Here is a 14,772-nt window from a genome sequence, read left to right as displayed (position 1 = left end):
CCATTCCACTCTACTCTTCAACTCTCTATTATGCTATGCCACTACACTCTATGCCATTCTCCGTCACTGCACTCTACGTCAATGCACTCTACTCAAAACCAATGCACTCTACTCAAGTCTATGCTGCACCACTATACTGTACGCTACTTCACTCTAGCCCACTCCACAGCGCTACCCTCAAAGATACTCCACTCAAAAGCTCTACTACATTAATCTCTACTCCACTCTGTGCCACTCCACAACGCTCTACTCCACGACAATCTACGACACTACTCCACTGTACCACGCTCTACACAACTCCCTCCACTCTACTCCATGCCACTTCACTCCACTCTGTTCTGCGACACACTACTTCATACCATGCCACTCTGACACACTGTACTCAGTTCTGCCATTCCACTTTACCACACTCTATGCCATTTTGCTCTACGACAATCTACTCTGCTTTACGTCCCTCTACAACACTCTACTCCACACACTCTGTCCACTTCACTCTGACACTCCTCCACTCTACGACACTCTACTCCCTCCACGTCGGTTCGGCATCAGCACTTAATTGTCATCACCACCACTTATGATAGGCTGTCACATGGTGAAGCTGTTTGTCTAATTTAGAGCCAAGCACAACAGTTGTTTATTAAATCAATGTACATTAAAAATTACTGATACATGCTTCCAAAACCATTCTTATAACTTTGGGGGACCTCTGACCCTGATTGCAGGCAGGTCGCTCCCCACGCCGCTGCACTGCTCTGCCTGTCTCACTGCCCATACCAGCATTGTTTTGCTTACACCTTGCTGTCTCTGTGCCTAACCTGTTTTCTCTCTGCACCTTAATTGTTTTCTTTTTGTGCCAGATTGCCTAACTTTCCTGTGCCTCACTGTGTTAAATTGTTTTCTGTTGTGCCTAATTGCCGTCCCTCTCCCGTTTTGCCACCGCGGCGTCCCTGCGGCCCGCCCCCCGCAGTCCCATTCGCCACCACGCTCCCACCTCCCAGCTGCTCCTCCCTCCCACATCCCCTCATATGGAGGCTGCGCAGTGGGCGTGCCTAAGGCAAGCCCGTCTGGGCCCGTTCGCGCCTGGACCGCGCCCAGCGCCAGGACCCCTGGCCCACGCAAGTGCCACGACACCCGCATCTGCTACGACTCCAGCACCCTCAACGCCGGACAGTCACGCACCTGCTGCCTGGCTGCCCCAAAGCAGACCCAAGGACCCTTCTCCTGCCGGAACTGCAGCTTCACCAGCGTCCAGCCCGCCAACCCACCTACCAAAGAACCCAACTACCTCAGATGCATCCTTCTCAACAACCGCTCCGCACGCAAACACGCCGTTGAACGCTGGGACCTACTGGACTCCAACACCCAAGACGTCGCCTTCCTGACAGAGACCTGGCTGAACCCCTGCTCAGAACCGGACATCGCCATAGCCATCCCAGAAGGCGACAAGATCACCCGCAAGGACCGCACCAACGGAGCAGGAGGAGGAATCGCCATCCTCCACAGGAACACTCTAAAAATTTCAACATACACCGGTGGCACCCTCAGCACCGCTGAACACCTGCACTTCCAGATCCACACCGACCCCAACACCACCCTCAGAGGAACCCTCGTCTACAGACCCCCCCGGACCCCGACCACAGTTCAGCGACTCCATGGCCGACTTTGTCAGCACACACGCCCTTGCCTCCACGGACTACATCCTCCTCGGGGACCTGAACTTCCACCTCGAGAACAACAAAGACTCCAACTCTTGCACCCTGATCGACAACCTCACCAACCTCGTACTAAAACAACTCGTCACAACACCCACCCCCTCCGCCGGTCACACGCTGGACCCCATCTTCTCTGCAAGCTCCCACATCTTCTTCAACCACACCACCGAACTCCACTGGACCGACCACCGTTGCATCCACTTCACCTTCCAGAAACCCACCACACACCACCGCACCCAGCAGATGCCGTGCCGCTGCTGTAGCAAAGTCACCAAAGAACAGCTAACCACCACCCTCGCCCGTAGCCCTCCCACAGACCCGACCGCCGCCGCAGCCCGCAACCTCAGACAGTGGAACGACGATTGCGCCAACACCCTTGCCCCACTCAAGAAACCCTGCAACAGCCACACCAGAAAGAAAGCCAGCTGGTTCTCTGAAGACCTCCAGGCTTTCAAGCAAACCTGCCAAAAGCTAGAGAAGAACTGGATCCATGAACGAACACCAGAAAGCTACGCAGCACACAAGAACGCCACCGCAGACTCCACCACCTCATCAGATCCGCCAAAAGGACCACCTTCAAAGACCACCTAGACAACAACGCACACAATAGCAAAGAGCTCTTCAACATCGTGAAGGAACTCGCCAACCCCAGCTCCAACACCAATGACATCCCACCCTCACAAAACCTGTGCGACTCGCTGGTCACCTTCTTCCACCGCAAGATCGCAGACATCCACGACAGCTTCAACACCGCGACCGCCCCGGCTACAACCGAGACCACCACCCATACGACCACCACCCGCACCAACCGCCTGATATCCTGGACCCACATCAACGACGAGGATCAAGATCATGAACTCTGTCCACTCCGGATCCCAGTCAGACCCATGCCCTCACCACATCTTCAACAAAGCCAGCACCACCATTGCACCCCATCTCCAGAAAGCCAACAACATCTCCTTCGAGACAGCTACCTTCCCAGAGAGCTGGAAGCATGCTGAGATCAACGCCCTACTCAAGAAACCCAAGGCGGACCCCAAGGACCTCAAGAACGTCCGACCCATCTCCCTGCTCCCGTTCCCGGCGAAGGTCATCAAGAAGGCGTCAACAAACAACTGACCAGATTCCTTGAGGAGAACAGCATCCTGGACCTGTCCCAGTCCGGATTCCGCAGCAACCACAGCACCGAAACTGCCCTCATCTCTGCCACCGACAACATCAGAATCCTGCTAGAGAAGAGAGAAACCGCTGCCCTCATCCTCCTGGACCTTTCAGCCGACTTCGACACAGTCTGTCACTGTATACTATGAACACGCCTCCACGACGCCGGGATCCAAGAGAAGGCCCTGGACTAGACCACCTCCTTCCTCTCCGGCAGAACACAGAGCGTCCGCCTCCCCCTCTTCCGCTCTGAAGCCACCAAGATTATTTGCGGTGTAACCCAGGGCTCATCCCTCAGCCCAACGCTGTTCAACATCTACATGGCACCGCTCGCCCACGTCGCCCGACTGCACGACCTCAACATCATCTCCTACGCCGATGACGCCCAGCTGATCCTCTCCCTCACCAAAGACCCCAACACCGCCAAAACCAACCTTCATGAGGGAATGAAGGCTGTCGCCGACTGGATGAGAAACAGCCGACTGAAGCTGAACTCGGACAAGACGGAGGTCTTCATCCTCGGATTCACCCCCTCGGCCTGGGACGACTCTTGGTGGCCGACCGCGCAAGCAACACCCACCGACCATGCATGCAACCTAGGGGTCATCCTCGACTCCACCCTCTCCATTACAAAGCAGGTCAACGCCGTCTCTTCCTCCTGCTTCAACACCCTCCGCATGCTCCACAGGATCTACAAGTGAATCCCCACCAAAACAAGAAGGACGGTCACCCAGGCCCTCATCAGCAGCAGATTGGACTACGGAAACGCCCGCTACGCCTGATCCTCGACATCCTTCACCGCCGCCACATCACACCCCACCTGAGAGACCTGCACTGGCTCCCCGTCAACAAGAGGATAACCTTCAAGCTCCTCACACACGCACACATGGCACTACACAACACCGGATCAGCATACCTCTTCAGCCGACTCAGCTTCTACATCCCCGCCTGCCAGATCCGCTCCGCCGACCACACCCTCGCCACTACCCACGCATGCGAAGAGTGACCGGCGGCAGATCATCCTCCCACCTCGCCGCCAAGACATGGAACACCCTCCCCATCCGCCTACGGCAGACTGACCTTCAGAAGACTCCTCAAGACCTGGTTCTTCGAACAGTATCAGCTTTCCCCCACCCCTTAGCGTCTTGAGACCCTTGCAGGTAAGTAGTGCACTTTACAAATGATTGATTGATTGAAATAGTCAGAATTAACACACTTGTAGGAGTGTGAGGGTTAGTAGTTGTGTTGAAACTGTGATTAATAGTGCTGCCCGCGACAATGAGCACTTTCCAGCGGAATTGGGCTCCTGAGAGGGCCCTGACACTTTTTTAACAAATTAAGTACCAGGTGTAATCATTTAATCTTCATTCGTAAGGTGAGGAATCTGCAGGTAGAAGTATCAGTACAGGGTAACTCCAGTTAGAGCACCAGAGTGGTGCCGTATAGAGCTTTGTGATGTCACATCTGTGGAGGCAGTGGACTCGAGTTGGAGCCGTGATGACACCTACTGGCACAGTAGAGCTATTTCAACTTTTTGGATCCACTTTAGTACCAGTGGAGATTCATAGGTGAGGCGTCTGCAGGAAGCTAGAGTAACCTCTAGAAATATCGTTACTGAATTAAGTTATTCGTCTTGGTTTGGTACAAAACAGGAGTCGTCTGCGAACTCCGTCTCCAGAGCCTTCAGATTGTTCTATCTCTCCGTGACTGGGTTCAAAATTCGCTTTATTTCCAGTTTTATTTTTTATTCTAGTTTTTTGTTTTTAATTGCCTCTGCTGAGTGCGGAAAACTGAAAGCAATTGACGCCACAGGCACTGCTGTGGAGCACTACAACAAGCCTGGTAAAATCAAGCCTCCCAGGGGGGTTGGGGCAGTGTGGGGGGGAGGGGAGGAGTGTCTGAGTTGCAACTGCGCAATCTATCGGTGTAAGGGGGTTATTTGTATTAATACTATTTTCCTGATCAAGGCATATGGCATAGGCGTAAGGAGAATCAAATAATATGCAGGAAAGCATAGTATTAACTATAAAATCTCTCATCAAAGGAAATTCATTTTGTGTGCAGAGAGATTAGGGAATTGAGTCTGAGGAAGAAAATCAATATTATGGTTTTGTGAACTTTACAGCTAATCGAGGGCTTTTTCTGTGTTCTGGGTAGTGGTGTGACCTGCATGAAAAGGCCAGGAAAACAAAAAAAAATAGCCCTGTTTTCTAAGCATTAGTTGCAAATGGGTGTGGAGCAGTGTCAATATCACATCCGAAAAAGCTTGTTATTTAAAAAAACGTTCTTTACCAAATGTACTTGTTGGAAATCCCTTTTACCACTGTATGCCCTTTCCTTGTAATCTCAGAAGGTGCAGTGTTGTAGCATGTAATCAGCATGAAGGATGAGATCCCAAACGTTTCAGATTACAAATTGTTGTCGTCTCACGGAAGACTAAGATTACGCTTAACATACTGGATTCCATGGAACCTATTATTACACCTATGATAAGTCTTAACTAATATTTTTGTTTTTAAACATAATTTATTAGATTTTCATGGCACATGATGGGCCAAAGCCCGCTGCATACATTATAGAGACATATCTGATCGAAGTTACCAATAAGTGCATGCAACTGTAAAGCCAGCAAAACCAGCAGGTAGAACAACTGGAACATGTCACAGGCAAACCCAGACCTCACAGAGTGCAGGATATCTAGGTATGTGTATGTGTTGACGATAGTGTTGGGTGGCTTGGGCAGCATAGTAGTCACGTACATATATAGGTCCAGTCCTATAGAGGGTCTGTTTAACTGGTATTTTTAACCAAGTGGAAAAGGGAAAAAGCATAAAAATGCCTCAAATTCTAACAGTTCTCGATTTTTTCTTTATGCGACATTGTTCTTTATCAAACCAGCAGTTTTTGTTCAATGGTTTCCGCACGAGTCTTTTGACCTGACGTTCTATGTTATTTTTCTGCTGATACCACACTTGCTTTAATGCAGTGGTGGGAAAAAAATCCACCCATTATGTGGATCGATCATCCTGTGATTGATAAGATCCCAAGGCAAGAGTTGCACACTTGTATCTTCTCTTTTGCCAGTTACTCTACATTTGAGGGTGCTGAATGTATGAAAGAGGAAACTAACGTCTGCATGTAGGGGTGGTACCTGAATGCATCTCCATATAACATCTCGAGGCTGGTGATACAACCTATTGTTGCGCGGGAACTGTTATAGAAGTTTTAGAATCCATTCTGGAACGTGGAAGGATTCAAAAGGTGAAGAATCTACGGTTAGAGAGAGTATCTACCAGAAAGAGTGTTATTGAAGGTAAGTAACTTGCTCTTTAGGTCTCGCATACAGGCAGCTGTAGCGGTCTGTTGGAGACCTCATGCTATCAGCACATACATCCAGCAGAAGAGTTGGCTTTGAGACATCTCCCTTCAGTCATTCGCTGTTGTGGTTTTTTATTTTATAGTTATAGAAGATTCCATTGGCTGGGTGGGCATTCCTCAATGCGATGGCATTTTGCTGAAGTTTACATGAGATTTTAAGTATTCTCCTGTGGTAATTTATCCACTATTCTGACGCTCCCCCAAAAGCTATCTCTGTTTCATCCCCCTCTCCCATTGCAGGATTTGGCCGTCAATGATGCAGAATTCATAATGAACTCCTTTTAGAGGTGTAAACGAAGACCGAAAACTGCATGCGATTGGTTTCCGTTCTTTCCTTCTGAACCCCTCAGACAGGGAGTCAGCTAGCCTTAAGGCAGGCCAATGGTGTTTGCCTACTAGGTTTTTACATGCATGCATTCTGGGTATGGCCAGCACGATCTCGCCTGCAGTCCTGGAAGTATTTAGGGCATCCTTTACTCAAATCATTCAGGGTGGTCAGGATGCAGCCAAATATTACATAATAAATAACATAACATATAACATAACATTTAACATAACATATTTTTAAGTTCAGAACATAGTTTATTGATAATCCTATAAATCATTTATACAAAATAAAAACATCAATGCAAATATAAAGTATACACTAAAGTAAATAAAAGAGACATACCAAAAGAAATAGACTGTATAAGTAACCAGCTATAATAAAATATGCAACCATTATTAATGTGTGAAAATACTAAAGAATGGTAGAGTATTTGTTAATAGAAAGTAGATAAAACAATGAAGGGAACTCAAGGAGGTTTAGCGACTTCCTGTTGAAAGGGGGATTGAGGCAGAGAGCGGAGAACACATGAATTAAAAAATGAGGTGACTGGGTCCCATAACTGTTTTCGTTTTGGAGCCAACACAAGTGGATAAACAAATGTTGTGTCCAGCCTATGGTTATAACATACAGCGTACCACCAAGCCTGATACGAAAGTTTAGTAAGGTCCTTCCAAGCCTTGCTAATCTGCTGAAAAGCTACTGCAATAAGCAAGTCAATTATTTTTATGCTGAAAGTGCAATGATCCCAGATGGGGGAGATACTGCCTAAACAAATATGAGATATATGGAATGGGTGTATAGTGGAAAATATGTTATTAATTTGAGACCACACCTTAACCCAAAACGTGTGAACCGGAGCGCAATTGAAAAGCAAGTGTAACAAATCTGCATAAGGTGTAGAGCAAGTCCAACATGTATGTGACAAGTCAGGGTATCTTTTACTAAGAATAAGTGGAGAAAGTAAGAGTCGGTTATAAATAAAAAACAAAGTTTGAACAGTATTGAAAGCCCTGGAGGATTTCCGTAACCTTACCCATAGCCTATCCTATAACTCAACAGACCATGGGACACCCATGTCCCCTTCCCATGCCTCTTCCACTTTAGTCTTTGAGCGTGGTGATGCTGGCGCAAGTAGCAAAGAATAAATCCTGGACACCCTGGTTCCTCTGATAAGTAGAATGCGCAATTGAGATATGATAGGAGACTCCTGAGGTGACGTGGAAGGTAATGTGATATGCGATTCATAAGCTGATTGAAGTGCTTGTGTTAATTTGAGATATTTAGCACGAAGAGAAGGAGGAAGACAAAAAGATGCCGCAGCCTCTGAAAAAGAAATAATACGAGATTGTTGGAATATTTGATGCACCCAAATGAGACCACGATTTCTCCAAGACTTCCAAAAAAATGGTTTATTATTTATTAAAATCGAGGAATTATGCCAAATAGGTTGGTCAAAAAAAGAGGAAATTGACAGAGATGGCAGAATTTTAGAAGTATATTTGAGGATCGGAGTGGAAATAGACTGCGGTGGACGGGAAAAAGAGAGGTATTCCAGAAAAGAAAAGGGAGATATATATATGCCAATTCTAGCATTGTCCACAAGGGAGAGAATGTGGGAGAATCATCAATCCATTTAGAAGCCTGGTTTAGTAGAAAGGATTTGTGGTACAAAGAAAAATTCGGAAGTTTACCACACCCTCTGCTTTCGGGCGCGTTAATTTAGCTATAGACATACGAGCCTTTTTGCACCCCCATAAGAATGAAGAAAGGATGGAATTAATGTTCTTGAAATGAAGTGAAGGGATAGAAAATGGAATATTGGAAATTGTGAATAAAGCATCATCTTGATAGTATCCAATCTGCCCCACCAAGATAAATATAGAGGATGCCATTTTGTGGTATGGTCTGGCAATTTTTTTTAGCAGACTTCCATACAACGTGAAACCGTACTTGAGAGAGTAGGAGTAAAGTGAAGACCCAAATATTTTATACAGTTAGGGTTCCACGTGAAACCCGAATTAGCGAAATCCGATTTTATAAGTGAATTTAGTCAAGGGTAAGATCTCGCACTTATCTTTATTTAATTTGTAACCGGAGACCAAGGCAAATGAATTGACTTCGGTTAAAAAAACAGGTAACGAAATCGTGGGGTCAGACAAGAATAATAAAACATAATTCGCATAGGCCGCCATTTTAATTGTGGATTGCTGAAAAGTGAAACCCTTTATGGAAATATTTTGGCGAATTCGCAATAGGAATGGCTCTAAGGCAAGATTGAATAAGAAAGGCGAGAGGGGACATCTCCGGCGAACCCCTCTACCAAGAGAGAAATAAGAAGAAATACCACCATTTGCCGTAATAGCAGCTCTAGGGTATGAATATAAGAGAGAAATGAGGGGAAGAGATTTTTGGGCCAAAGCCAAACCATTTCAACGTCTGAAAAAGATACGACCACTCGACTCTGTCAAAAGCCTTTTCCGCGTCTAAGGCATTTGCAGCGATGGATTGAGAAGAGTGTGACGTCTTAGAGAGTATATCGAAGAACTATCTAGTGTTATCGGAAAGCAGTCTACCCTTGACGAACCCAGATTGCTCTTTCCCCAATAAATCTGGTAAGAAGGATTCTAAACGGATAGCCAAGGTTTTAGAGAAAATGTTGTAATCAATATTCACTAGGGCAATGGGTCTGTAGTTCTTACAGTACTGTGGGTCTTTACCTGGTTTGGGAAGAATGCAAATGAGAGCATCAGAGAAGGAGCCTGAGGAAGAGCCGGAATCTAGAAAAGTGGAAAGTGGAAATTAGTGTACGTAATTTTGGGATAAGCAATGCCGAAAAATGGAGAAAAAATTCTACTGTGAACCCATCCGGACCCGGGGCTTTATCTTTTTTGAGAGATTTCAAAGCACTAAGAAGTTCTTTCTGGGTTATATCTGATTCTAATGGAGAGAGGTCAGGAGGGGTAGCAAAAGGTGACTCAATATCGGAAAAGTATTGACAAATATCCTGGGGCGTGGAAGTTGCTTCAGACGAATACAATGGTTTGTAAAATTGAAGAAATTCCTGCAAGATGTCTTCATCTTTATGTCTCAAAACAGAACCTTGACCATAAATAATATCTATATTAGTCCTATTATTTTTAACTTTCAAATAATTTGCCAATAATTTACCGGCCTTGTTTTGACCACCGTAAAATTTAGCGCTGGAACGCAATAAATAATTGGAAGCATTATTTGTGGTATCCTTATTAAATTGTAATTTAGTAGCAATGAGCTCATTTAAACAATCTTTGGATTTAGAAGCAAAGTAAGAATGTTCCAGTTTCTTAATCTTGGGGAGAAGGTCATTAGTGATTTGCTCTGCTGTCTTACATTTGCGGGAGACATACCCAATAATAGAATCTCTAGCGGATGCCTTAAAGGCATCCCACACAACAGGAAAAGGCACCTCGTTGGATTCATTACGTAAGAAAAAATCATGATAAAATGTAGTGAAGAAGGAAACAAAATCAGAATCAAGAAGCAGGGAATTATTGAAGCGCCATTTCCTAGTGAGGGGTGATTTCTGCAGAATGTCAAGGTGAATGGAGACCGGTGCGTGGTCCGAGATCAAAATAGAACCAATGTCAGAGGCAAACAAAGACTGAGAAAGATGATGTGAGATAAAAAAATAATCTAGACGAGATTGATTCTGGTGGGGCGGAGAAAAAAAGGAGTACTCTTAGAGTGGGATTACATAACCTCCAAGCATCAATAAGTTTAAACTGATGAATAAGTTGCTTGAAAGCTTTATGTAACTAATGAGGATTGTATATACTGGTAGAGTGCCTATCCAGAAAGGGGTCAAAAACTTAATTGCAATCTCCCGCCAAGATGCAATTGTCCTCATAGTGTTGGGTAATGTGAGGAGATAAAGAAGACCAAAAAGAGGCATCCCCTGTAGTTGGAGCGTATATGTTAAGAAGTGAAACTGGAGTATTGTCCACAACAAACTTAACCAAAACCCATCTGCCAAGCTGATCTGCTGAATTATCAACTATCTTGACTGAGAGGGATTTATGAAATAAAATGAGAACCCCATTACGCTTTCCATCACCTGGGGAAAAGAAAACCGCACCAACCCAACCTCTTTTAAGTTTGTCAGATTCTTCTGGTGAGAGATGTGATTCTTGTAGGCAAGCGATGTCTGTTTTAAGCTTGGCTAAGTGTGTCAGGACTCTCTGCCTCTTTATGGGGGAGTGCAAACCTTTAACGTTCCATGAAACAATTTTTAAAGACATTTAACAAGGCAAAAAAAAGAAAAAAAAATACATAATAAGCTGGTTAAGGCAAAGCAGTAATATAAGTGAATCAAAAATAAATGCATAACAATCAGTACATGGTAATAAGAATAAACGGCGAAAAACTCTTAAAGTAGAACTACATGAAAAGTACAAAGTACTACATTTGTGTATGTAGAGAAATTTAAGAATGAACAAAAGAAAACAGTCAATGAAAAAACCTGTGAAAAAAGAACTGTATTCAATAACAATGAAAGCAGATGAGAGAGCAAATGATGCAGGACACAAGAGTATGAAAAAAGGAAGAAAAAAAAAGAGAGAACAGGAATTCGTCCAGGAAGAAATAAGAGAATAGGAAAAAGCTGAAAATAAACTAGGAGCCAAGGGACGAAAAGAAAAGAAAAGTAAGAAAAGAAAAAGATATAGAAGAAAAATGTGAAGGAAGAATGACTTACAGAACATCCAGGACATGTACGGGTAGGGAGGATGGAGACTACATAGGACAATGACGGGTTCGTAACTCGTAAGGGAAGGCGGGAAGGAGAGACGACTCGGCAAACTCCAGGAATGAAATGAGGGAAGGAAGAACAGGTTAGAAGGGAGAAACAGGAGCAGTTATTTGCAGCAGCATAGATAAACCGGTATACCGCTAGGAGCGAGGCTCCGTCAGCGGGGACCGGAAAATGGCCTCAACCTCACCAGGCTCCGTTGAAGACCGAAGTAAAAAAAAAAACAGACCTTGTGGACTTCGAAAGCTTCATCTAAAGGTCCATTCCAGCACTGCATTCCTTCCTAAAGCACGACCTGTGATTCTTGCATCGTCAAACACCAAAAGGAGTCACGCCATGCATTCCTTCGCCGCCGCTCCCCGGGAGAGTCACAGAAACGCTGCAATCTCCTGCGGGCGCTAGCCACGCCCCCCCCCAACATTTAACATAACATATAACGTGAAACCGTTCCTGGGTTGCTTGTGTTCTGTTTCAGAGAGGACCTGGCTTGACAGTTCGAGTTGAACGTTCCTATTGGAGCAGGGTCAAAATTGATTTGCATATAGCCGAGTCTAATCTGAGATGTTATGCTATTTTGATTTGTAGAGCTCAGTCACCCAGGAGGGTATCCTGGCGCTGAGCAGGAGTCTGGGCATGCGTTGGGCCAAGTGTGATTACTCAAAGCCAAGTTTTCGGCTTCTTGCAGAAATTAAAGAAGTGAGGAGGAGGCTGTTATATGTAGTGGTGGGTCCTACCATGCTTTAGGAGCAATGTAGGAGAAGGCTTGACTGCCAGATCTAGTTTTCGTGGGAAACAGTGGCATGTTGAGCAAAACAATGATGGTTGCTAATGTTACCCAGAGAGAAGATTGGCAGTGGTTAGACTTATTGCGAGCATCCTCCCATCACCTTTTGTGTGTTTAGTCATCTGACAACCAGAATGAGTGTTGGTAACTAGTAGGAGTGGAAGGTGCCTGGAAGCCATGCTTTCTGGCTTTATACTGAGAGGAATCTTCTCAATTTGAAATATTCTTTAATCCATAGTAAAGACGCAAGGATGTTTGTTTGTATATTATGATGCATGCAGAGGTCTGCCGCCAAATATTTGCACCCGGAGACCTACCTCAGACGTTTGGGTTCTTGGGTGGTAGCTAACTGTTGCGGAAGAGCATTAATTTTGGTCACTTTGACACGTATTGCAAAAGTCATTGAATTTATTTTGTGGGTTTCAAAAAGACAGAGACAATCCTGCAAATACAAGCTAGTGCTGTTTTTTGTGAAACTTAATTACATGGTTACTTGAAAAATATTTCAAAGGAATGCGCTGTGATTGCTTTTAATTATGTTCTGTTTTGTTGTGCATAGTTTTTGCAGGTGTACAGCAGTAATTTGGGACACATCCCACCGAGGCTAGAAAAACTGGTAAGTAAACTGAATAATGGCATATAATGATAAACAGTGCTTAATGGGTCATGAGTATATTCATGTAGTAATATTGAAATATTTCCACTTCATAGGTGAAGCTGTCTGGCTCTCACTTAACCCCTCAGTGCTATGCCTTTATCACCTATGTGCAAGTAAGTGTACCACACATTTTATGTTATGTTTAAAACAGTAAGCTTGTAATCAGTTGCACGGCTAATGCTTCCCCGTTGAGTTTGGTCTGTAACCCAACTTTTTCATCCTATCTCTTGCATCTTTTAAAAGCCTATTTCGCACTGTACCTGGCTATCTATTTATCATGGGAATGGGTGGGAATTTCTACAGCGGAACTATCAGGCAGGCCTTTAGAAAGAAGAAGAATCCCCTTAAAAAGCTCATTCCCCCACCCTCTCTGTGGATAAGGGAGAAAATGAACCAGGAGGCTAGGATACACTGACATGAAAGCAGGGGATTGGCCGAAACAAGGACGGGGAGAAATCTAGCCACAGAAGTAGAAACAGGTAGACCGGCCAAATAAAGATACGAGGACAAAGCGACACTAGGAAATAGTGGCAGATATTTAGGGCACCATAACAATGGGGAAAGGATGTATGACTCCATGGGGACTGACAATGGTGGACACAGACACGAGGAGACAGGCACAGTACACGCCAAAGACTTACTCAACAAGAGTTTGATTGAATGTTTGAAGACTTTATTTATCACCTCCCACTCCACTTGGAGTCTTCCACTGAGAAGAACCACAACTGCAGGCAACTCTGACCACACTTGTTCAAGTTAGCCAATCACAAGACCCAACCCCAGTAAACTTTTCCAAATACCTCTGTTGGGCTAGCAGGCAACTCTGTTCTCTAGTTTTGAATCCTTCTTCAATACACATAGTTTAATTGTTCCCTGTTATCAGACTGGAAATCCCAGGTGCATTGTGTAAAACCATTCTTAACATACATACATGTAATATTAGTAGCCCATCCATCTCATTGTGCTCCAGCCAGAAGCTGCCCATACCTCAACATTTTGTACCTCACTTCACTTTTTACTTGAAGTAATCCCTGTGAAGAGGTGTGCTCTGCTCAGCTTCTTCTGCAGAAGAACAATATCTGAAGAGACAAATGTGGCTGCTTCTGCTACCTGCTGCCAGTTAAAAACCCGGCAGTCTCCCTGTACATATCTTTGGCGATGCAGAAGAGGCCGGGGAGATTGGCTCAGTTAGAGCAAGCAAAATCGACTTTGACATCCATCTCTTACGTGCTCAAGAGGCTTAAATCGATGAAAAGGACTCTCTCCTCCAACATGAGTTTTGCGTTGGAAAAAGCACATCTTACAGATTATTACATATTAGGTGGTCTCGTTGGGATGTTTTTTATTTACATGTTCAGCATAAAGTCATGCTTATCAGAGTTTGCCTCTTTTGTAATTATCCAGACAGTGTCATTCAGCTAAGGTTTTGAAATCTGCTATGATTAGGGTCAGTTGTTGGTATGAGTCACAGCGTTCTGGGCTTCCGTATTACTGCTTCTCTCAAACCGCGTGGCAATTTTCGAGGTTCATGGCTATTTAGAACATTGGCAGTAGGCAGGGCTTCACCTCTCTTCAGGTTTTCTTAAGGAAATTCAGACACAGCTTTTCCCCTGCTGCACAGCTTCAATTATTTCTCCTGATGTCATTTCTGCTTCTAGAAGCTTTCTCCATTACATGTCCAGGTTTAAAAGTCTCTTATAATGTCTGATTATACTCCATCAGGACAAACAGCTTGTACAATTCTGCAGTTGATCACAATACGCCTGAGTTCCCCAGGCCAATGACGACACTGGAAGCACATTGAGATCTTTAAGGAGGTCATGCTGCAAATCTTTGCCACTCTTCCGGGTCCCACTGGCATGACTTCAGGCCCCTGCAGGGAGGGGTCCCAGTCAAATGACTGCAGGTTGATCCATCTGAACTCCTTGTACTTGGTACGGGTTAAGCACTGACTCCAGAGCAGAC

The 14,772-nt window shown here is 45.0% G+C and overlaps 1 protein-coding gene across 1 annotated transcript in view; it reads left to right on the top strand.

Annotated features, from left to right (window-relative positions):
- FANCI (FA complementation group I) overlaps positions 1-14,772 on the top strand; it is a 765,095-nt gene that overhangs the window by 649,549 nt on the left and 100,774 nt on the right. Inside the window, exons 33-34 of the mRNA XM_078683200.1 lie at positions 12,709-12,765; positions 12,861-12,920. Coding sequence (XP_078539326.1) covers positions 12,709-12,765; positions 12,861-12,920 — 117 coding nt within the window. The remainder of the gene's footprint in view (positions 1-12,708; positions 12,766-12,860; positions 12,921-14,772) is intronic.

The sequence above is a fragment of the Lissotriton helveticus genome, chromosome 3_1, assembly GCF_964261635.1.
Source record: "Lissotriton helveticus chromosome 3_1, aLisHel1.1, whole genome shotgun sequence".
NCBI lineage: Eukaryota > Metazoa > Chordata > Amphibia > Caudata > Salamandridae > Lissotriton > Lissotriton helveticus.
This window is presented reverse-complemented; position numbering and strand designations above follow the sequence as displayed.